Raw genomic sequence first — 25,714 nt, 5'->3', positions numbered from 1 at the left:
CAATGCATATTTTCTCTTTTCTGTATTTAAACCTGAATCCTTGTTTTAAAAAGTTAAACAGATATGTGGTTCTTCCACAGCCTGCAGTTTCTTGCTTTCGATACGGAAGCATCACATGATATACTCCGAGTTTGGGATGGTCCACCAGAAAACGAGATGTTATTAAAAGAAATTAGTGGATCTCTTATTCCTGAAGGAATCCACAGCACCCTCAACATAGTAACCATCCAGTTTGACACAGATTTTTATATCAGCAAATCTGGATTTGCAATTCAGTTTTCAAGTGAGTTATTATTATTATTGTTACTATTTATTTCTTAAATGTAATTTAAATAGTCATGATTACTGTCCAAAATCTATTTTAAAATTTTAGTGATCTTAATTATTTTTATTTCTGGTCTTACTATTTCTCTGAATTCAAGGTAAAATGCTCTTTGAAAAAAAGTACAATTAATTGTGAATATTAGTTGTTGAAATTTTTCTCCATTGGTCAAAACAATTGTCCTTAAAGATAGTGTTAAAGAAACCTGGATAATAAAATAATTACACTATGAAAATTATTAAGATTGAATATTCCTTATCCAAACTGTTTGGGACCAGAGTGTTCTGGATTTGGGATTTTTTCAGGTTTTGGAATATTTGCATATACATAATGAGATATCTTGGATATGCAATCACTCTCATCTATGTTTCAGATACACATAGCCAAAAATTAATTTTATAAAATATTTTAGTGTACCTGTATCTTCACTGCAAGATGAGATAAGGTGTGGAATTTTCTACTTAGAACATAATATTGGAATTCTAAAAGTTTGGAAATTTTGAAGCATTTGGGAATTTTGAATTTTGTTCCATTTCTAATATGACCAGGCCATAAAACCAGTATTTTTAAATGTTTAGTTTTTGTAGGCATGAAAAGAAATGAATAATATTTACTCTTTAAAAATCACACATATTTTACTAATTTTATTTGTATTCTAGTGAATATCTTAATTAAATCTCCACATAAGTCTTTCAAAGAAAAATTTAGGCTATTTAATAAAGATTTTCTGTAATAATGAAATATGATTCGTTGTAAGAAATACCAGTGTTCGGCCGGCGCTGCGGCTCAATAGGCTAATCCTCCGCCTTGCGGCACCGGCACACCGGGTTCTAGTCCTGGTCGGGGCGCCGGATTCTGTCGCGGTTGCCCCTCTTCCAGGCCAGCTCTCTGCTGTGGCCAGGGAGTGCAGTGGAGGATGGCCCAAGTGCTTGGGTCCTACACCCGCACGGGAGACCAGGAGAAGCACCTGGCTTCTGGCTTCAGATCAGCACGATGCGCTGGCCGCGGCAGCCATTGGAGGGTGAACCAACGGCAAAAGAAAGACCTTTCTCTCTCTCTCTCTCTCTCTCTCTCTCTCTCTCTCACTGTCCACTCTGCCTGTCAAAAAAAAAAAAAAAAAATACCAGTGTTCTTGACTTGTTTTTGTTTTGTAAGTTTTCTTTTCTTTTTATAACACTGCTAAGAGATTGAATGCATATTAAATATATATATTTTGTTTAGTGGTTGGAAAAAACAAATGAAAATTTAAATATTTTTATTTCTATTATTATTTTTATTTCTAAAGCAATGTCTCTTTGAAAACAGTTGCTAATGCATCCTTTATTTGTTTAGTCTTTAAAAAGCCTATTAACATAAATCTATAAGATTTCTAATATCATGTAGAGTGAAAACTAGTTTTCTAATGTGCCTCAATTCATGTTCTTCCTCTTTACTAATCACTGACATTAGGCACTTTAATTTATTTTATTTTTAAGATGTATTTATTTATTTGAAAGTCAGATTCATAGAGAAAGAGAGGAGAGACAGAGAGAGAGAGAGCTTCCATCTGCTGGTTCATTGCCCAAATGGCTGCAATCAATAGCCAGGGCTAGGCCAGGCAAAAGCCAGGAGCCAGGAGTTTCTTCAGGGTCCCCCTGGTGGGTACAGGGGCCCAAGTACTTGGGCTATGTTCTGCTGTTTTCCCAGGCCATTCAGAGAGAGCTGGGTAGGAAGTGGAGCGGCCCCAGCTGGAACCAGCACTCCTATGGGACACCTTCACTCAAGGAGGCTGCTTAACCTGCAGAGCCACAGGACAGGCTCACAGGCATTTTACCTCATTACTGAGGCCAAGTTTACTGATAAGAATAATAATGCTCATCTCACAAATAGGCTATTAAGATAAAACACAATCGTGAGCATAATATTTTGCATTGACAATATAGTAGGTACCTAATGACCTATTATTTTAAGTGAATGAATATAAAACTAGAGTGCTTTGAAAACAAGGTAATAAAACATGAGGCTTTTGAAATAAGTGTCAACAGAATATTATTGTGTTAGGTAAACAATTGTTCAATGCATAAATGGCTTGAAAATTTTTGTCTTAGAACATTGTTTCATATAATGACTAACACAATTTTTTTTCTGGTGTCAGGAGTGGGATATGAAAAATGAGTTGTTTTATATTATGTAAACCAAGCTCAGGACTGATATAAGAGCAAACAGTAAAGTCAATATCTATAATTGCACTTTAAACATGTTTTTGAGAAAAAGGAAGAAAGAAACAAAAATAAGAATATAAGAATAGAGAATGCCAATAACTTTTAATTATGAAACATTTACCAATTAAATATTCTTCATGCTTTTAGAGTTTATTTTCTACTGTTTATATCTCTTTTTTGAAGTAAGAGCAACTTATTAGCTTGGCAACAAACAATTCTTTCTTTTACCTTAAATTAGTAACATACAGCGTTTTCAACTTACATGGTTCTTGTGTTTAAATATATGTAAATTAATTGAAAATGTGCTTCAGGATTACTGTCTATGAATATAAAATACAACAGATTAATATGAACATGCTTTTCTGGGAATTTTTTTGGAGATTTGTCTGATATTAAGAGTGAATTTTCTACTTATATTTGTAGAACATATTAAAGTTGTGGAGACAATATATATCATAGTAGAACTTTACTGTATCTGCCTTCACAATATTCCTTAATATAAAAACATTGTATCACCCATCAAGCCTAAAAATGTACCTATTGAAATAAAGTTACATTGAAGGAAAACATATTATGTACAGCACCAATCAATGAAAATTAGCTTGTTGGATGGAGATCTTTTATAAAACACATGCTCATATAGCTTTCTGAATGTTTAGATTTCAAAACTGGAAAATATTCTTTTTATGAATGAGATTTTGCTGGTGCTAATAACTATGTGAAGTGCTTTATATTGATGATCTCATTTAAGCTTTATATAAGATACGGTAAGCATCCTTATTTCCCAAATAAATACACAGAGTTTCAGGGTTCAGAATGTCAGTTAATTTGTTCAAGAATCTGCCATTAGCAGATAGTTGGATGGGGGTTCAAATCCACAAGTATCTGGAGGAAGATTATTTTGTGGTTGGTATGTAGTAATTACTTAGCAGTAGTTTTTATGCTGTCATTATTCTAGAAACATGAATTAATATGCAAGAGGAAATAGACAGTTTCCATTATGTATTAGTGGTCACAATGAAGTTCTGCATCTTAATTAGCTCGGTTTCCTGATTATGTTCCCAAGCACCACATCAAAGGTCACACTGTTGAAGAGCAGTGAAGCAGTGAGGAGGAATAAAGGAGAGGAGGAGTGTGTGCTGGCTAGGTGAAAGCTGCAATTGCCACCTAGAGATCTGGACACTTTTCCCCTTAGAAAGACAGGCCAATTTTAAAGTGGAACCTGGAATAATTTTATATAACGTCATCCAATTTTCAAAGTAAACAAGCAATATTAAAAAGAATGTAAGTGTACTATAGGCCAGTACTACTGAGTGGGTAAAATTTGACTTGCAGTTCAGTTTGCCACTTCTGTGCCTATGGAAATTCCTCTCCCTTTGATAAATATAGTTCATCATATTCATTCATTCATTCTAGGGAAGTGCATTAAGAACACCATATTAATAATATTTATCTAGAATAAATTCCAAAAGGCATCATTTCTTTCATTGAGGCAAATCTTAATTTCATTCAGACACAGACACAGGCACACATACCCATACATACACACACACACACACACACACACACACTCACTCACACACATGCCCTGCTGTTTTCAAGTCTGCTGCTTTAGCCCTGAGGCCAACCAGGGAATGCATGTCCCTGCTGTTTTCTATAATGAAACTTCTTTCACTTTACATGTTATATCTGCTGTTTTGTGCTTCAATTCTATTCATTCTTCCAGATTCAGTGTGAAGATAGATCCTTTAGTTAAGCATTTTCTGACCATATCACTTACACTAGTTTTGATGTGAGTTTTTTGGCCCATAATAAAGATCAGAATAATTTAGCAATTCATTTTTCTGGAGGTGCTTTAATTATGTGGTATATGCTTTCTTAAATATATCATGAATACCTTTATCTCCCAAACTATCTTTATGGAACAGATATCTTCGTTAGGGTAATCATATAATATAATGTCAAATTTTAAGTTGTTTTTTGGAGTAAAAAGTAGTGCTATTAAAAATTAATGCTAAAAAAACAAGTACAAACCAAACAGTCCTTGAACTTCAGGATGTGCTATCATTTAATTTTTTTATGATTTACTCATTTATTTGAAAGGCAGACTTACAGAGAGAGGAGAGAGTGAGAGTGAGAGTGAGAGAGAGAGAGAGAGAGAGAGAGAGAGATCTTCCATCAGCAGGTTCACTCCCCAAATGGCAGCAATGGCCAGAGTGGAGGCTACCTGAGCCTAGGAACAAGGAGCTTCTTCCGGGTCTCTCACATGGGTGCAGGGGCCCAAGCACTTGGGCCATCTTGTACTGCTTTCTCAGGCATATTGGCAGGGAGCTAGATCGAAAGAGGAGCTGCTGAGACTTGAACCAGAGCCTATATGGCATAATGGTGTTGTGGACAGTGGTTTAACCTGCTGTGCCAAGAGCTGGCCCCTAAGTTCTTTTTCATTTGTTTGTTTTAATTTCATTTGAAATTCAGAAAGAGGGAGAGAGAAAGAGAGAGCGAGAATTTCCTTTCTCTTTTTTTTTTTTTTTTTTTTTTTTTTTTTTTTTTTTTTTTTCCACAGGCAGAGTTAGTGCGAGAGAGAGAGTGAGAATTTCCAACCACTGGTTCAAGTCCCTGGACTCAGCTAGGCAGAAGCCAGGAGACAAGAACTCAATCCATGTCTCCCATATGCACAGTGGGAACTCAAATCTTTGAGCCATCACCTGCTACCTTAATTGTATGCATTAGCAAGAAGTTGAAAGAGAAATGGAGGAGCCAGAGCCAGGAATCCAACTAGGCACTCTAACTTGAGATCTGGGAGTCCATGTGTTGAGCCAAAAGCTTTTCCCACTGTCATTTGTAATTGTCCATTTTTTATTGGATTCTCCCTTTCTCTTACCATAACAATTCCCATTCCTCATTTTAGCAAATAACTCTTATTGAAAATCGAAATAGGCCGGCGCCGCGGCTTACTAGGCTAATCCTCCGCCTTGTGGCGCCGGCACACCAGGTTCTGGTCCTGGTCGGGGCACCGGATTCTGTCCCGGTTGCCCCTCTTCCAGACCAGCTCTCTGCTGTGGCCAGGGAGTGCAGTGGAGGATGGCCCAAGTACTTGGGCACTGCAACCCATGGGAGACCAGGATAAGTACCTGACTCCTGCCATTGGATTAGCGCGGTGCGCCGGCCGCAGCGCGCCGGCCGCAGCCATTGGAGGGTGAACCAATGGCAAAGGAAGACCTCTCTCTCTCTCTCTCTCTCTCACTGTCCACTCTGCCTGTCAAAAAATAAAAAAATTAAAAAAATAAAAAGAAAAAAAAAGGAAATCAAAATATTCAATTAAAAAATAGGGCAATAGTAGCAAAACAGTCTTCACCAACAAAATGTAATGAATAAATTCTATTTCTCTGAACTTTACTAAAAGTGAATTTCACTGAAATGTAGGTCACATACTAACTTTACAGTCTTCATCAAGCCACTATTAGCAGCCTCGTGACTTCTGTTTCATGATCTACCCATTCTTTGTAGAGTCTGTAGCTTTGCCTCTTAGTGTTATAGTCTGCAAGGCACTTTTGCTTAATCAGAGCTGCCTAAGTCTTACATAGCTATCTCATGCTGTCCTGTGTGCTGTCCTTGCTGCTCAGCAGTCAGCCTCTATATCCTCTGCTAAAATTTGTAATCTGCCTGTCTCATTGCACTTCAGTTCCACAGGGAGGACTTCTTTGGTATCACGCTGTCATTTGTCCACAGCATAGTTGATTTTGACAGAGCATTTTCTATGCTCTTCGCTTTTCGCCCTCTCTGTTAAGAATCTGGCCCTGCTGGGTAATACAAAATACTAAGACCTATGGCTTATACTGCTGAAAATTCTCAAGGAATCGGATCCTTTAGCCATGAGAGGTTGATGTCCCCCAGCCTTAAAGAACTGCATGGTGCCCCCGCCTTTGTTCCCATCCTCATTATTGCTCCCTGCACATCTCTAACAGTCACTTACTTCATTATCCCTCCAGCCAAACTTTTCTCCATATTTCTACCTGACTGATCTTTCTGAAATACAAATCAGACATCAATCCCTGGTTTAAAAGTATTTAATGGCTACACAGTTCTAAACTCAAAACTTTGGACTTCATGTAAAGTCTCTACAATTTACAAACAAACTGCCTGCTAGCCTACTAAGCCCTTGATATCATTTATATACTCTTACAAAATGTATATTGTGAAAAATAAAATGCATGGATATCATAGTTTTCTTGAATCAAAATAAGCTTATCAATTCCACTTTTCTTTTTCTTTTGTTAAATTTATTTATTGAAATGCAGCATTGCAGAGAGAGAGAGAGAGAGAGAGAGAGAGAGAGAGAGAGAAAGTCGTCCATTAGCTGGTTCACTCCCCAGATGACTCCAATGGCCAGAGCTGAGCTGATCCAAATCCAGGAGCCAGGAGCTTCTTCTGGGTCTCTCACATGTGTTTAGGGACCCAAGAACTTGAGCCACCTTCCACTGCTTTCCCAGACCATAGCAAGGAGCTTGATCAAAAGTAGAGCAGCTAGAATTTGAACTGGCCACCCATATGGGATGCTGGCTCTGCAAGCGGTGACTATGCCACTGCTATGCCACAGTGCCGGCCCCTCCATTTTTCTATGAACTTTCTCAAGCACCCTCACACATCCAGCTGACTCTGCCATACTGAAAGGATATATTTCTTTCATATTTGTTTTTAGGTAGACTCTCTTCCATGTGGAACAAATATGCTCACAGTACAAAAATCCATACGTTCTTCATGATTTTCCAAGGCCCAGGGAAAATGGCATTTCTACCATCAATTAATTTCTAGGCAAAATTAGTCACTTCCAATTTGTACTGCTCTGGTCCTGTGTGCATATTTTAAATTATTTTTTTTAAGATTGCACTGATTTATTTGAAAGGTAGAGTTACAGACAATGAGAGGGAGAGACAGACAGAAAGGTCTTCTTCTCTTGGTTCACTCCCCAAATGACTGCAATGGCTGGAGCTGTGCCAATCTGAAGCCAGGAGCCAGGAGCTTCTTCCTGGCCTCCCATGCGGGTACAAGGGCCCAATGACTTGGGTCATCTTCTACTGCTTTCCCAGGCCACAGCAGAGAGCTGGATTGGAAGAGGAGCAGCTGGGACTAGAACTGGCGGCCATATGGGATGCCAGCACTGCAGGGGGAGGATTAACTACTGCACCATGGCACCAGCCCCAACTGTGTGCATATTTTATTAGAACCATCATATGCCCCTGTATACCCAGGATAGTCCTGATTTAGGCCTGTTATCTTGGTGTCCTATCTGGTTAGGACCTTGGTCTGTGTTTCTCAACAAAGTATCACCAATAGTTTGTTTAAAATTAGCCACACAGCATATTTTTTACATCTCTACTTTCTTTCAATCTTACTTCGTAAAGAGTAATATATCATGGCAGCACCCAGAGTAATTATGAAGTGCATGGTCAAATCTGAAAAGCAAAACAAGTTTCTATTTCTCAACCTTTCACAGATGTCAGAGAATCTACACACCCCTTTCAAGGACAGCAGGTAAAACACTCATGGATAACACAAAATATTCTGACATATGAACCCCTAAGTTACTCTATTTTTGGATGGTAGTGGAAGAAGCATTTGATATTGTTGCCCTGTCAGCTATTTCCTCTAACAGCCAGTTCTGTCATAGACTTTGGTGTGTTTTGAAAGAAATATGATACTACCAGACCACGAAATTGGCAGAAAATTAATGGAAAATATGGATTATTGAAATATGCACACAAATATGCTAAGCTATTGCATGGTAGACCTAAAAAATATGATCTGAATATTCTTGCCACGAATATACTTGCTATTTATAGTATAATTCAAAACTACTTTGTTTTTTTAAATTATTTATTTGACAGGCAGAGACATACAGAGGTAGATAGCAACAGAGATAAAGATAAGGCCAGAAAGAAAGAAAGAACTGAAAATGCTCTCATCTACTGTCTCACTCACAAAAAAGGCTCAGAGCCAGGAATTCAATTCAAGTGCCCTAGTGGTTGAGAGGAACTCATCCGTCAGAGGCATCATCCACTGCTTTCTCTGGTGTGCATTACCACAAAGCTGGAATTGGGATGTAGCCATGACTTGAACCAGGATACTGTATGGGATGTGAGCTTTGCAAATGGCAGCTTAACCACCAGTCCTACACATTATCCTGTATACCATGTTAACATCCCATAACCTGGTGAAAAGGGAAGTTTGTGTGCTAAAATATGAAACATTATGAAATTATGATTTGAGATCATGATAATACATCAAATACATTGTTATCACTTAAAATATTTGGTGTATTAATTATGAGGGAACTTCAAACTGTTCATGGAAAAATAGAATTAAAAGATGTTTGTTTTAATGTAAATAATTTTGAAATCTAGTCATAGTTATTTCATGATTGTCATTTTCCATGAACTTTTCATTGATCCCTGAGTATTGATCATTTAAAAGTACCTATTTTTGTAGGCATGTTCCTTTTTCTAACAATGTTATTTTATTGTGAAGAGAACAATTAACATCAAGTCTGTTTTCTAAACAAAATTTTACCTGTGGAATTCATTATTTTTTACTGTAAATATAAGCCATACTGAAAATCTCTAAAGCTTTTTCATTATGCTGAATTTTATCTCACACATAGGGAATAGGAAGTCAAACAATTTAGCTGTCACCGTGGCCTCCCATGGTCTTCATTAAAAAGAAACTGGAATCAGGAACAATAGCTGGGAGTTGAATTAGATGTTCCAATATAATAAAATGAGTACCTTAGCTGACCTCATGACTGCTAGGTCAAACTATTACCCCAAACTCCACGATTTCTGTTTGTTAGTTTATATATTATGTTTTCTGTATCTTCATTGAAATTCTCATTTGCTCATGCATTATTATTTTGACCTCAGAGTATATATTTGTAATAGTTTTTTTGAATTTGTCAGATAAATCTAATTTTATTCCTTTAATGTGAGTTTCTATAGATTTATCTTATCCCTATACTCTAAGTATTCTTGCCTGAATATTTATTTTCCCTGATGTTCTCTATATGGTATATTTGTATTAAAAAAAAAAAAACACATACTTCTCCCATTCTTCAAGGACTGGCCTTGAACAGAATAAGACCCCCACCAACCAGACTGGCCAGACTCTACCAACTCTTTCCATCCCCAAGAAGTAGGCACTATGGTTTTTGTATGTTTCTGTGACAAGAGGTAAGCTAAGGCATCTTCCAGTCCACACTACTCTCTCCATTCTCCCTTGTAAAATTGTATGAGAGTTACTAGAGTTCCAAAACTTGCAGGACAGTTGGCCAGCTCTTTGAACAGCCTCAGAGGAGTTGGAGCAGTGGACAAAGGATCAGTTATTTTCCTCTTCAGGAGAAAGCTGACAGCTTGGATGTTTTGTTGGCTCATTTTATACTGAGCCGTGCGGAAGATCTAAGGTATAACAAGCAAATGCCACCATTGCTGTTTGCCCCCAGTTAGCTAGATTGTATGGTTCCATCAGAGTTCAAAGGCTGTCATTGGTAATGTTGGGGTGTTGGATATCCAATCCAACTGCATCCTTCTCCTTGGAGAATCTAGGACCTATGGAACTTCTTCCTGTTTGTATGACACCATTCTGGTCACAGGGATTCTGATAGCAGGGTGCCCTGAATAGACGTATTGGCTTCAGTAAGTTCGAGTTTTACTCTCTTCTGGGATGGAATAGCTTTCTAGTTAGGTTATAGATTTCTCACAAAATGAATTGGTAAATTCTTGCTAAATTGCTATGTATATGTATGTGTGTGTGCAGGTATGTGTGTGCATGTAGGGTGAAGGAGAGTCCAGGAATTTGTATGTTGCCATCTTGTTGATGCTGTCACTTGTCACAATAGTTTAGGTGCAACCATTTCCTCAATGGAAATGTCCCCTGATATCAACTTACCACTAGAACCTTGACACATTCAGGAGTAATAGGCTATTATTCCCTAATTACTTTCAAGCATGTTATGAAGTATAATATACTTTCATTTAAAGTTTATTATATATTAAATCATTATTTGTTGAGATTTAGACTAAAACATATAGATTATTTTTGCCCATGAATTTCAGGAGAATAAAGCACTAGAAGAGCTATTTAGATTAACTGTGTGAATTTTGGCTTTTAGTTCTTACATGATCAATTATATGTAAATTGCACACAATAACTATGTTCTAATCATAAAAAAATAATTTCTCAATTAAGAATAAAGGAAAATTCATAGTGAACAGGCTATATGCATACAGTATATATTGGCATAAATGGAGAAATCATTTTGTCATTAAAAATATGAAAGCCAGAAAGTACAAATCGGTATAAAAGTTATAGATTTTCATTAAGATCAAATTAAAACTCTACTAAACTAATTTCATCATTTTATAATATTGATTATCTTCTGCATGTATCCGAGACTAATATGCCAGCTTCTATAGCAGAGGAACTTCACAAATACTTACATGAGTTCAAATATGTATCAATCAGAACAATACCTCTAATACAGAATCAGTACTTCGATTGCCTCAAATATTTATGCTTCAATATTTATATTTTTACCTGCATTTTAGGAAATCATAGCAGTCTTTGAAAACTTGTTTTAGAGACAAAGCCTCTGATACTATAAATGCAGTTACATTTTTACATTTCATTAGTTTTGAATTCACTGAGACTTGTTTTATGGTCAGCATATGATTTTATTTTTTTAAAGACATTTATTTATTTGAAAGTGAGAATTACACAGAGAATGAAGGAGAGGCAGAGAGAGAGAGGTCTTTCATCCGCTGCTTCACTGTCCAATTGGCCGTAACGATTGGAAGGCAGGAGCCTGGAGTTTCTTCTGGGTCTCCCACTTGGGTGCAGGGGCCCAAAGACTGGGGCCATCTTCTACTGCTTTCCCAAGCCATAGCAGAGAGCTGGATCAGCAGTGGAGCAGTGGAGACTCGAACTGGTGCCCGTATGGGATGCCAGTACTGCAGGTGGCGGCTTTACTTGCTATGCTACAGTGCCAGCCCCTCAGCATATGATTTTCTAAAAATATCATGTTTACATGAAAAAATATCTGTTTGCTACTGTTGGTCATAGTGTTCTGTAAAGGTCATTTTCATTGATATAGTTTCTGAAATGTTCCATGTCATTAACAATTATCTGTCCTCCTACTACTGTAAAATATGAGTTTAAATGCCCAAATGAAATTGCAGATTTGTCTGTTCTTTTTGTCTATTTCTGAAAGATATATTTTATTTATTTGAAAGGCAAAGTTATAGAGAGAGAGACAGAAAGAGAGAATGAGAGCGAGATAGACAGAGAGAGGGATACAGAGAGATCTTGCATCTGCTGGTTCACTTCCCAAATGGCCACAATATCTGGGGTGGGGCCAGGAGGAAGACAGATGCTAGGGGCTTCATCCAGTGTCCCACATCAGTGCAGGAGCCCAAGCATTTGCTATCTTCCACTGCTTTCCCAGCAAGGAGCTGGATCAAGACTGTCGCAGCCAGACTTGAACTGGCACCCATATGGGGATGTCTGTGTTGCAGGAGGCAGCTTAGTCCATTACACCACAATAACTGTACCTTTTGTCTATTTTTTTCATGTATTTATAATTTATAGTTAATTAATTATTCTGTTAGGGTTGTCTACTATATTATGATTTACTTTTTTGTTGTTCTCATCTGTTTATTGTTCCTTTTATTCTATTTTATTATTACTTTTTCCTCTTCTAATTGCTAGGCCTCTAATTTGAGGGCACAAAGGTATTTTATCTAACATTTGTAGCATACATCTTTAACTTATCAAAACATCATTATGTCAACTAAAAAAAGTATCATTAAGATTGGTGTTTGTACAGTGGTTAGGATGCTGCTTGGGACACCTGTGTTTCATATTAGAGTACCTGGGTTCCAGTCCTGGCTCTGTTTTCAATTCTGACTTCCTCCAGACAGGAGATAATGGCTCAAATATTTGTATCCTTACCACTCCTTAGGGAGACATGGATTGAGTTCCATGCTCCCAATTTCAGCCCGGACAGTACTGTCTGGCCTGTGGGAATGGAGTTGCAGATGGATGATCTCTCTGTCTCTACTGTCTCTCTCAGTGTCTATCTCTCTTCTTTTTGGAAAAAAAAATTAAATGATGCTATATTTTCTGACACAAAATATAGGAACTTAACGTATTTCCACTTCTCCTTTGGTTCTTTGAGCTATTGTTTTCATTTGTTTTATGAATATGTATGTTATAAATGTTGTATTTGTCTAAACTTAATAGAGTTATTTGAAATAGTTTTAAAATGAGCAAAATTTGCATATTAAAGATTCAAAAGTTTGCTTTCTGAGGGTAACACAAATATAAATTCTGGTGACACACTGTATGACCAAAGAAAGCTCTCATAAAAGTAAGAAATAAATGCACTTGGAATTGGTTGTAGTGTGCACATAAATCCTAACAGCAAGCTCATACAGCTCCAATATTCTGATTACAACAAAAATGTTGAAACTTACATATATTCTGTATTCAGTTGAAATAAACTATGTGTGTTTCACAAAGTAATGCTGATTCCAGAAAAAATTAAGAAAACTTGTATGTCAGTATCACTTTCTCTTTTTGCTGGTCATTACCAATAAGACTTAGGCACTCTTGTGCAATTAGAAATAGTATAGAGTGGTTGATGTTTGTAACAGTGGTTAAGATGCTGCTTGGGAAGCTCATGTTTTGTGCCAGATTTCCTGGGTTCATATCTTGGCCTCAAGTGCATACTTTAGGAGGCAACAGGTACTGAAGAGCTCAAGTACGCGGGACCTTACTTCCAGTAGATAGAAGGTCTTTCTCTCTCTCTATGTCTCTCTCTCTCTCTCTCTCTCTCTATCTCTGCCAACTCCATCTGCTTTTCAAAGTGAAATGAAAATAAATAAATTCATAAATACTTAAAAAGAAATATCTTGAGAAATTATAGAAAGACATCTATTTTTTTAAATTTTATTTTATTTTATTTTTTTTATTTTTTGACAGGCAGAGTGGACAGTGAGAGAGACAGAGAGAAAGGTCTTCCTTTGCCATTGGTTCACCCTCCAATGGCCCCCGCGGCCGGCGCGCTGCGGCCGGCGCACCGCGCTGATCCGATGGCAGGAGCCAGGTGCTTTTCCTGGTCTCCCATGGGGTGCAGGGCCCAAGCACCTGGGCCATCCTCCACTGCACTCCCGGGCCACAGCAGAGAGCTGGCCTGGAAGAGGGGCAACCAGGACAGAATCCGGCGCCCCAACCGGGACTAGAACCCGATGTGCCGGCGCCGCAAGGCGGAGGATTAGCCTAGTAAGCCGCAGCGCCGGCCAGAAAGACATCTATTGAACATAACAACTGAAAACATTAAAATACAGTACCAATATTAATAAAAATAAGATATTTGAAAACTATTCTTTAGAGAAAATAGTACATGAAGCGAGTAATTATGGCCAAGAGACAAACTAAAGAATGATCGCATGCACCACAAAGATTATTTTTCATAGGTTATTTTATCTCCAGACAAGACATATAAACAAGGTATTTCTTTGTGCACAGGGAAGTCATTTAGATTTTTTAGAAATAATTTTAAGATTTTTTTTTCTGCTTTCTTTCTTTTTTTTTTTAACTTCTATTTAATGAATATAAATTTCCAAAGTACAGCTTATGGATTACAATGGCTTCCCCCCGATAACTTCCCTCCCACCCGCAACCCTCCCCTTTCCTTCTCCCTCCCCCCTTCCATTCACATCAAGATTCATTTTCAATTCTCTTTATATACAGAAGATCAGTTTAGCATATCTTAAGTAAAGATTTCAACAGTTTGCACCCACATAGAAACATAAAGTGAAAAATACTGTTTGAGTACTAGTTATAGCATTAAATCTCAATGTACAGCACATTAAGGACAGAGATCCTACATGAAGAGTAAGTGCACAGTTACTCCTGTTGTTGACTTAACAAATTGACACTCTTGTTTATGGCATCAGTAATCACCCTAGGCTCTTGTCATGAGCTGCCAAGGCTATGGGAGCCTTTTGAGTTTTAAGATGGTTTTAAATACAAACATTTTGAGTTTTTATCAGCATATCAATTTAATTATTCAATTCTCATTTTATTTACATAACTTTGATTGTTTTACATAACTAAAATTGTTTCAATATGTTTAGCTTCTTATACTGTTTGGGTTGTATAGCAAAGCTACCAGTATCTAATATGTATTATTTTAAAGCTGTGTACACATCTCCTGTCTCTCTTAGACTGTGTTTCTTGGAAGGGTAAAGATGTTATTGATATTTGTATCTCTAGAATGTGGCCCTATACCTGGTACTAGGTTCTTAGTACATGCCAAATGAATCTGATTTAATGGGCCAATCTTCTAATAATATAAAACTAGAACTATACTAATTCTATATACTATCTGTGATAAGAAATGTGAAAGAGTATTTATGTGTTTGTTCTATTCTTCACTCATTAATTCTAATCATCTTCAAATATTAGAATTCTGTCTTAAATTTGACTCATATGATTTTATAATCTTTGGATATAGTCAGTCTCATGTATTTGTAATTTTGAGAGTCTGCAACCTAACATGAATTTTAATTCTATAACAATTTTGTTGATTACATTCCCATTTCTGTCCATCTATTGGAGCACTTGAATCAGTGAAGGCTGGAAAATGTTAACTCCTATAAAATATATTTTATATTTATATGTTAACTCCTATAAAATCAATTTTAAGCATATTAACTGGTTCAAATATCTTGGAAAAATAGTTTAGCAAAATAACAAATGTACATATATTTTTTTTTGAAATGATATTTCTACGGACTTCAAAGTATATTACACTACTGGTTTTGAAGTTTTGTTTCCATGCATTACACTATGCAGCTTTTGTCACTCCTGGATTGGTGGGAATCTGCCTGTCTTGTTGCCATCTACTTTAACCTGACTTGCAGTATCATTAGATGTATCCTTTGTAACATAATGAAATTCTAAAGATAGTCATATTACTGAGTAGCTCGCAGTGGGTAGGCCTAATAATGATGTTGAATGTTCTTTATAAAATTGATGGATCTTGTACAAAGCAAGCGCTCAATCAAGGGCAAAATTCTCCAGGGTGAAATCCACTTCTAGGTTACCATCTAAATCTTAAATATTTTCTGATTGATTTGACTCTGAATAGGATTTTTCTTTCAGGTTAAATATTCCCATTACCCAACTTGTTTTTTTGTAGATAATGAAGTAGGGAATGTGGTATCATTTTTTTAATCAACACAAACATATGAAATATTAAAACTGGAAGCTAGAAATAGAAGGTCTTGTGAATACTAAGTTTGGACTTTGGCCTTGCTGAAGTCTCCTGATACATTGAAAGTAATTTATAGAAACACTTAGAAAGACTCAACAGTGAATATTAAGATCTGCTGATCTTTAAAGGTTCATTTTAGAATTGATATTTTCATGGAATTATGCATGTAATTGTTAGACTAGATATTTAAGTTTTTATCTAGACCTAAAACAGGCAGGTAAAATATTAGTATGCCAGCTTTAGAAATGAGGCAATGAAATTCAGATAACTAATGTAACCTGATTAATATCACTTTCTTGAAGCAGTAGAGAGGAGAGTCTGTGTCTTCTGCTTCTGATAGCACATTATTCAGCTATATGGAAATCAAGGATTCTCTTTTTGACAGGTCTCTAGATAAATTTATAACAGAACAGAGAGGACACATAAGAATGTATGGGTAATTTGGATTTATTCTTTGTGATACCAAGCAATGCAAAAATAGAGGTATGATGTTAATTTGACCAAAATCACCACAAGGGTTACTCAGACATTATTTCTGACTTAATACTTCTAGTGAATACCCATATTCTAGCTGAGATAGGTGCACGTTCTAGTGAGGATTGTGCAAAGTGTATTAAGTGAAATGTTTATTTCTAATGAAATTACACCATCAAATATATGAAAACAAATGTAAGAAGTCGTTTGTATACCTCACAAAAGAGTTTTAACAATAGTGAGGATTCATTCATATTCTGTTGTATTTCATTTAGAAAACATCCTCAAGTTATCCAGGATAAAGGAAGTTAAAAGTAAATAAATTAATTAAAATAATTATTTTTACCATATACTTGGAATAAATGTCTCCTGGTTTCAAAGAAAGCCGTGTTATAAAGTGTTGGCATATGCTGAAGTGATTAATTGTAGATTTGTTCACTCATTCATCTTAAAACTATTTGATGACCTATTGTTATTTTTTTCAAATTTTTACTTAGAAGAAAAATTTAATTATTCCAGTGGTAACAAAGCTTGATTTCATAAGGTACATGTTACTTAACATTTAACTCTTCATTGCCTTTAATTCAATGATGAAGATTGAGTATCACAAATGCTGTCTTAGGTCATATATAAGCTTTTACAGAATACAAATTATTTTATAATACATGCAAAGTCATGTGTTATGTATATAATATATAAAATATATAATCAGTATAAAATAATAATGTATTTTTAAAAACCTTTTCCATTGTGTATAGTAAGGGGTTATATTACTTTTACATATCTAGTATTTATTCTTAACATCCTAGCTAATGAGAATTATAAAGAGAAGTCTTACATGACTTATTTATTTTTAGTGAGATAAAATGTTCCATTTTGGAAGTAAAAATTTGACATAGTAACTTTTTTCTGTTTTATTATAATAACAAGATAGAAATCTTTTTAGAAATGATCTACTGCCATAAAAATAGAATAAAATGTAGGATGTCTTATATTTTTGCCAATGATCATTCTATTTCTTATGTCAATGATTTTATCTTCTTTTGTAAATTTATTTCCAACAAAATTATTTTAATCTGGTTATTTTAAGCCAGGAGTAAATTAGCAATGATAACAGTACTATAGGAAAAAAATACATAAGTGATATTTTATTTTTACATTTTTACTTTCCAAATCTGAAAATTATAAGATTTTATATTTTTGCAAACGTGTTGGACATAGTAATTCAAGCAACTATTAAATATCTAATTGGAGAAGTTAAATAGTCAGGTGAACAGAATTGTGTTAAGCTCAGGATAGAAATTTAAGGCACTCTATATAAATGTCTTGGCATCAAGCTAAAAACAGTATTCATTATCATAAAATTGGCTGAGGGTGTCCAGGAAGAAATTGTAGAAAGGGAGAAGAGCATCACGACTAATCTGAGACGTAGACCAGCCCTCAGTCATCAGGTTAACAAGGTAGCAACAGCAATGCTGAAAAAACACTGCAGAGAGCTCGAAAGAAAACCAGAATAGACTGCTGAATGGGAAGCCAAGGAAAGAAAGAACTTGAAGAAGAAAGGATTAGTCAGCTGTGACAAATGTTGCTGAAAGGTCTCTGAAAGAGGACAAAAAAGTTACCATTAGGCTTGGCAGCCTGCATTTAAAAGAGCTGTTTAATGAAATAGATGAAAGACTGATGACAAAACTGGAGACAGTTTTATAGACATCTCCCTCAGGAGAGCCCTTTAATAGGTTTGCTTTACAGAAAACAGAAAAAAAAAATGGGATAAATTGGAAGAGAATGGGATATTTGGTTTTATTTGTCTGCTCTTTGAAGATGAAAGACACAAGTCCAATTTATATGCTATTGAATATGGTCCTGTACTGGACTATTCAGAAGGGATGTGAAATGGACAGTCAGAAGGGATGTGAAATGATTAGAAATTAAGATCTTGAGAAGTGGAGAGAGTTTAATATCAGCAACACCAGAACCAGGGTTATTAGCCTCATAGTGAGCAAGGACATCTCCATTGCAACAAGAAGGGAAACACAGAAAATGGGTTCAGGTGACAGTGGGCTTATAGATTTAGTGGTGCTAAGATGAGGGTGCTTCCATCTTACTGCTTGTACTCCCCCATGAATTGTAGGGAAACAAACAAAAGAGAAGTTGGTAAAAGAATAAAAAAAGAGCCATCAGTTGAAGTGGAAATGACCTAGGGATTATAATTATTTATGGAATCATATATACATGTACATTGTGGAACTGGGATATATATGATTCTTTTCATTTCTATTTGTAATAATAAGTACAAAAATAATCATGGGTCTTTTTTTCTTCCATTTATGGTAAACATATTGGCCAGCAAAAGAATGTGACTTTATATATAAATAAAAATAGCTATCACTTCTCAGCCTTTTGGCTAAGATCAAGTGTAAAAATAGCTGAATATTTTTTGAATTTCCATTTTATACTGACTTTTTTTGCCAGTTGTTTCATTAATAAACAACTGTCTGCTTGTGTGTTGTTTCTGGTAATGGGTTTGATTTGTTTTGAGATATCATACAGTAGCAGTATTTAAGAACCTTTTTTTTTTTTTTTTAAAGAAGATATTTATTTATTTGAAAGGAAGTTACAGAGAGGCAAAGGCAGAGAAGTTGGTTGGTCTTCCATCCACTGGTTCACTCTCCAAATGGCTGCAATGGCCAGAGCTGGGCCAATCCAGAGCCAAGAGCCTGGAGCTTCTTCCAGGTCTCCCACGTGGGTGCAGAGGACCAAGCACTGGACCTTCTTAAACAGCTTTCCCAGGCCATTGCAGAGAGCTAATAGGAAGTGGAGCAGCTGGGACTCAACCAGTGCCCACATGGGATGCCGCACAGCTATGCCACTGTGCAGGGCCTGGACCTTATTGTTTGAATTAAAATCCCAGCTTTCAGGTTAACGCCCTGGCCTAAAGCACCAGCATCCCATATGGGCGCCGGTTCGAGACTCAGCTGCACCACTTCCAATCCAGCTCTATGCTATGGCCTGGGAAAGCAGTAAGACTTGGGCCCCTGCACCCACATGGGAGACCCAGGAGAAGCTCCTAGCTCCTGGCTCCTGGATAAGGATCAATGCAACTCCAGCCATTGCGGCCAACTGGGGAGTGAACCATAGGATGGAAGGCATCTCTCTCTCTCTCTCTCTCTCTCTCTGCTTCTCCTCTCTCTCACTTTCAAATAAATAAATAAATCTTAAAAAAAAAATAAAATCCCAGCTCTGCTAAGGATAAGCATTTAATATCTCTGAAGTTCATTTTACCCATCTAAAAATGGGATCACATTAGTACTTTGATATGATTTTGTGTTTTAGTTTAAGAGTATAAACTTAGCCTGTAGCCAAGTGATTTGCATGTTATATATCCTCAATAGAGAAAGTAATCCTTGTTATTATTCTGTTAATCTTTGTAGAAGAACCATTTCTCTTTCTGAGATATATACATTATTCATTTTTAAACATGATATAACAACAGAATCCAGTGGATAAGACTGAAGTGGCAATATCTGCAAATATTATGATTTTTGTTACTTTTGTTTTGTTATTATCTTTGTGTTACTGTCATAAATAAAGGTTTTTGGACATTGTAATCAGAACAATAGAAAGGTGGGATAGTTGCTCTTTGGGTTTCAATATGACACCTAAAGATTAAAAACTTGCTTTATAAATTTTCATATAAGTAATGATAACATCGTTTTATACCACAGTAAACACATTGTATTATATAGCACTATGACTTTTGTCCCTTGGATGTGGTCTCATATCTGCAGTCTCACTTTAACTGTTCTTTAAAAAAAATGATTTCTTTATTTGATGGCAGAGGAACAGGGAGAAAGGGGAAAAGAGAGAGAGAGAGAGAGAGAGAGAGAGAGAGAGTCCTTCAGCTGGTTCACACTTTGGTCTCCCTCATTAGTGGCAGGGGACCAACCACCTCTACAGGAAGAATATGGATAATAATAGAACATAGACTTCTTGTGAATTGAATGAGATGCAGTTCATAGCATAGTGTTTTTGAAAGTAGAAATCGCCTCCAAAATGATCCATATTAACAATATTAGTTACTCATTCATATCCACTTTTATTCACATTCTCTTTCCCTGTGACCATTACCGTTTTTGCTGAATAAGCAGTTGGCACAAGGAGCAAAATGTACAATTGTATCAACCACTTGATAATTCCCATTCCAGATGAACCAAAATGTAGATGGCCAGTTTTTTGAGGTGAAGAAAACAAGAAAAGGAAGTCATTTTTTTATTATCAATTTCATAGGGTTTTGGAAATTAAACAAGAGAAGTAGGTCACATTGTGGTACAGTGGGTTAAGCCCCTGCTTGCGATGCTTGAGTCATGTATCAGAGTGTTGATTAAAGTCCTGGCTATTCCATTTCTAATTCAGCTTCCTTCTAACACATATGAGAGGCAGCCTGTTCAATGTTCAATGGCCGCAGTGGCCCAGGCTGGTCCAGGCCAAAGCCAGGAGCCTAGAGTTTCTCACATAGGTGGAGGAACCCAAACACTTAGACCATCTTCCACTGCATTTCCCAGGCAATTAGCAGAGAGCTGGATGGGAAGGAACAGCCATATGGGGCGCCGGCATCCTAGGCAGTGGCTTTACCTCTATGCCACTACTCTGGTCCCCAAACTTTTCAATTTTTATGTGTTTAAAATAACTGATAGTGCTTGGGCCCTTGCTATACACATGGGAGACTCAGATGGGGTTCCAGGCCCCTGGCTTCCTATTGATCCAACCCTGGCCATTGTAGCCATTTGGTGCGTGAGCCAGTGGATGGAAGATATTCTCTCTCTCTCTCAACCTCTCTCTCTCTCTCTCTCACTCTCTCTCTGCCCCCATCTCTCCCTCTCTGTAACTCTGCATTTAAAATACGTAAATCTTAAAAACAAAATATTTGATGTTAAAATATTGCACAAAAGTCCTAATTGTGTAGGAACATCATCTATATTGGTCAAGCATGGAGAGGACAAAGAAAAAGAATGAAATTTTATTGAAGAATTTAGAATTGTTTCTGTGAAACGCATTAAAAGTTTTCTTTATTATTAAATAAATTAATAAATAGAAAACTGGGAAAATTTTTATAACTATATAACAGAAAGAAAATGGAAATAAGGATTGTGTATTTGTAAAATCATGTGTTCCCAAAAATGTAAAAATTGATGTAAAATACAATTATTATTCTATTGTAAAATATATAGCCAATTCTTATATGAATTTATAGTGTTATATAATTGATTTTTAATCATACTAATTATGTGAGATTATCTCACTTTTATTTCCCATGGAGATAGCCTAGCTCCTTAAATGGTTATTTGTTTTCCTGAATGGCTATGGTCTCTATTTAATACAAAAAAGAAGAATGATTGATGTTAAAATTATTATTATTTGATCTGCCCACAAACATAGAGTGTTCCTAGTATGGAGGCCAATTTTTGAATAAGTAAATAAAATGAGAAAATAGCATTCACACCAAGTAATTATGCCTGTACATTTAACTAATTGGTTTTAGAACTCAAGAAACTAGAGGGAAAAAAAATCTTTACTCTTTCATTAAACTCCATCATTCTCTGTTATACTTTAAAAATCTTACTCCTAATTTACTTATTAAATAAGAGAAAAAGATGAGCAGTAGGGGTTTACCACCTCCTTTCCTTCAAGTCAACCAAAGGCATACTTTCACATATTATACATTAGCTTTCATATCAAAGACTCATTATTTTAGCTACTTGGTCCCACTTTTTGTTAAATCTTTACTTTCTCATATTATACATTAGCTTTCATATCAAAGATATTATTTTAGCTACTTGGTACTACTTTTTTTAAAATCTTTAAAACCAGAAAAATCTGACATTAACAAACATACATTTTCCTTTCACAATCAGCTAAACCTAAGGATAGTGACTGCATCATTTCAATGTTTTCTGAACGTTGTTATACAAATAGTTTTCTTTTTGAGAAGGCTTACCATAAGTTTAAAACTTTTTATGGACACAAAGTCCACAACATGGGAAACCTCAAGAAATGAAAGTTTTCTGATAATCTATTGTGTCATTTCTGCTTTCTCTTTTGAAATCTGTGGTACTTTTCCTCATTCATGTCACTTCTTTCCAATAGAAATATTATAAATCTTCTAAGCAGAAGACCACTGTCCATTTAAATATTGTAAAAGCAGCATATAGGCCAGTTTTTATTTCAGTGGAAATCATTCCAGAGCAATGTACATTTACATTCCCACCAGAAATATATGAGTGACTCAGATTTATCTGTAATCTTGCCAGCCTCTGGGATATGATTTAAATATATTTGTGGATAAATATACACACATAAATAAATGTAGTTATATATGTATGTTTATGTATATTTATTTATTTTAAAATTATGACTACTTTTGCAAGTATGTAGTAGTACTGTGATTTTAATTTGCATTTCTCCAATAGTTAATGATGTTAAATTTCTTTTAATCTACTAGACAATGTCATTTTTGTTGGATTCATTTTTCCCATATGTGATTAGATTAATGATTGATTTTTTTTTCCTTTTTTTTTAAATGTTGACATTTAGAGGTATTTATATAGTCTAGATAATACTTCTTTTTGGGATATGTACCATGCAAGTATTTTACCCTACTACTTACCTTTTTTTCCATCCTCTTCACAGTATCCTTCATATAGTATCAAATAATTTTGAGTAAATTTAATATTTACCAACTAACATGTATGACTTTTTGAAACAAATTAGCATACAAATTATTTAACAACTAACAAAATGGTTATGTGTAGGAATTTTAAAATTGACTCAATCTTTTTTAAACCTAGTTTTCTAAAAGCATATGTATATGTAGAAGGTTCTGTACTTTATAATTCAGAGTTTTGGAACTTTGAAATCAATTTTTATAATATCAAGACTCAAGTTTTGTTTCCATCTTCTGATAGGTTCTGTTGCCACTGCGTGTCGTGACCCAGGGATTCCCATGAATGGGACTCGAAATGGAGATGGCAGAGAACCTGGGGACACTGTTGTTTTTCAGTGTGACCCAGGATATGAACTTCAGGGACAGGAAAGAATAACCTGCATTCAGGTAGAAAATCGATACTTCTGGCAGCCCAGCCCACCAGTCTGTATAGGTATGGTTAAAGAACATTAAAATTATATATAAATATAAAACAATGGTTAAAAAATGGAATTAATGTTGTTACCTAGATAGAATAGATTCTATATGGGAGTCTAAGATTTAGAGGATCAAGAACAGCCCCAAAAATTACAAAATTATAAAACTTCATTATTGTTCTATGGTGTGAGTATCAATAATTTCATTAGATTCTCTGTGATTTAAGATCATAAAAGAGTTATGACTCAAAACTCTAGAAAAATCCTGATTTTTAAAATTTACTATATAAATGTAATGATTCATTGCTTTTAACATTTAAAGAGTAAATTCAGATTCTAACTTCAAAATACTCCCTATTGATTATGTCTCTATTATGGTTATTTCTCTTAAAAAAGAATAATTTATCAGAAAGTATGTCAGAGTTTTATAACTTTGAATTACCATTCAATTCATTTATTGCAAAAGAATATCACATTTCATTTGATTATCTGAGAAACTGCAGCAGATTAGATACTACCAACTCTGTATCTTTTGCCTCTACTCCCTGTTCTTGAATCCCCAAGTCAGAGCCCAGAAGAGGAACATAAGAATTATTTACTGCATTTGAGAAAGAATTAAAGGAATATACTGCTTTTGGAATACAAACTGTGTGAGGATCGACACATAACTAATCTTGTCTACTCTTAATTCTTTTGGTTTAAATGTTACAGTACTGGTTACACATTTTGGCCTCCTGTTTTCTCCACTCAACATTTGATTTATCTATTTACACGTCTCCTTCTCTATACCAAAAACAACTTGAGAAAAGATCCTATATCTTCTTCATCATTGCAATTCTTATATTAACTGACACATGCAAATTTAGCATATTTTAGGAAATTATAATTTTATTCATTTATACTCAATTTAGAAATATATTTTATATAATTTCACAGTGATTTATTTTTGAAAATCACATGAAAATAGATAAAAAGGTGTTTGTTTGCTTTTCAGTCAGCAGTTAATAAACTGAAGCATTCAATTACTCAGATTTATTTTGCTCCATGTTTTCATGCAAAGGTTGAAAAATCATATTTCTTAGTCATTCAATGTGTCCCAGGCACTGTTCTAAACATTGGGGATTTTTAGCCATAAAACCAGTCGAAGAAGTTCCTTCTTATGTACCACCTTCCCAGTGTAGCAAAAACTTTTAGAAAGTCTGAATTTTTCCAGCACATCTTCTCTGCATGTTAAACTTTTAAAAATACTTATATGAATGAAAGAAACATATCCAACAGACCAAACTAGCTTAACAGTATACAGATAGTTCTACATTTCTTCTGTAGAAATGAGGCAGATGTCAAGGAAGTAATCTTATTAAACAGAATTAAAAAGAAAGAAAGTAGACAGTAATGGTATAGCTTGAGCCAGTTCAAATTTGGCCATTTCTTACTTTACACTTTATGTCCTATTTATACCTATATTATTTGTCATACATTGCTGCAGGATCAATTCTAAGTCATCAAACATCAATTAATTGATATTTATTTTTTTGAAATTATACTAAGGTTTATTATAATCAAATTTCTTACAACTAGTGATAAAAATAAACATCTTAAACACAATCAGAGGAAAATATAGGTTTATATATAGAGGAACCGTGATAATGATAATAACAAATTATTTTTCTGAAACAATGAAAATAAGATTATGGATCAACATTCTTTTTTTAATATTTATTTTTTTTAACTTTTATTTAGTAAATATAAATTTCCAAAGTACAGTTTATGGATTACAATGGCTTCCCCCCCATAACTTCCCTCCCACTCGCACCCCTCCCATCTCCCATTCCCTCTCCCATTCCATTCACATCAAGATTCAATTTATATTTAACATAATTGTACTTACAAAAGCAGGAAAAATGCTGCAAACAAACTCTCCAGTGATGAAGAGACTTAGACAATGTTTCAAATGTTTGTTCCAGTGTTGAATACCTTTCTTTAATGTTGAGTTAACCTGAAAATTACAATTATAAAACTTCATGTTCTAATATCAATTGGAATTTGGTTTTATGTCTCATAAATATAATCCTTGTCTAAATAGGAAATGATAGAAAACCACATGATTACTACAGGAATTCATGGTTTATTTTAATTCTATTTCTTGGCTAAAGGGTGTTGTTTACTAGAATTACTAGAAGAATTACACTGCGTCAAATTTTCTTTTAAGATTTTACTTCTTCATTTGAGAGGTATAGTTACAGATACAGA

General features: G+C 35.2%; 1 protein-coding gene across 10 annotated transcripts in view; it reads left to right on the top strand.

Moving 5' to 3' along the window:
• The window catches only part of CSMD3 (CUB and Sushi multiple domains 3), a 1,302,111-nt gene that overhangs the window by 984,142 nt on the left and 292,255 nt on the right, over positions 1–25,714 (top strand). For all 10 annotated transcript variants that reach the window (XM_051844773.2, XM_051844775.2, XM_051844772.2 and 7 more), the window contains 2 exons: positions 81–283; positions 23,290–23,481. In XM_051844773.2, the coding sequence (XP_051700733.2) occupies positions 81–283; positions 23,290–23,481 (395 nt within the window). The remainder of the gene's footprint in view (positions 1–80; positions 284–23,289; positions 23,482–25,714) is intronic.

This window comes from Oryctolagus cuniculus, chromosome 6 (genome assembly GCF_964237555.1).
Source record: "Oryctolagus cuniculus chromosome 6, mOryCun1.1, whole genome shotgun sequence".
NCBI classification, from domain to species: domain Eukaryota; kingdom Metazoa; phylum Chordata; class Mammalia; order Lagomorpha; family Leporidae; genus Oryctolagus; species Oryctolagus cuniculus.
Note: the sequence above shows the minus strand (reverse complement) of the source record. Positions and strands in the feature narration are given on the sequence as shown.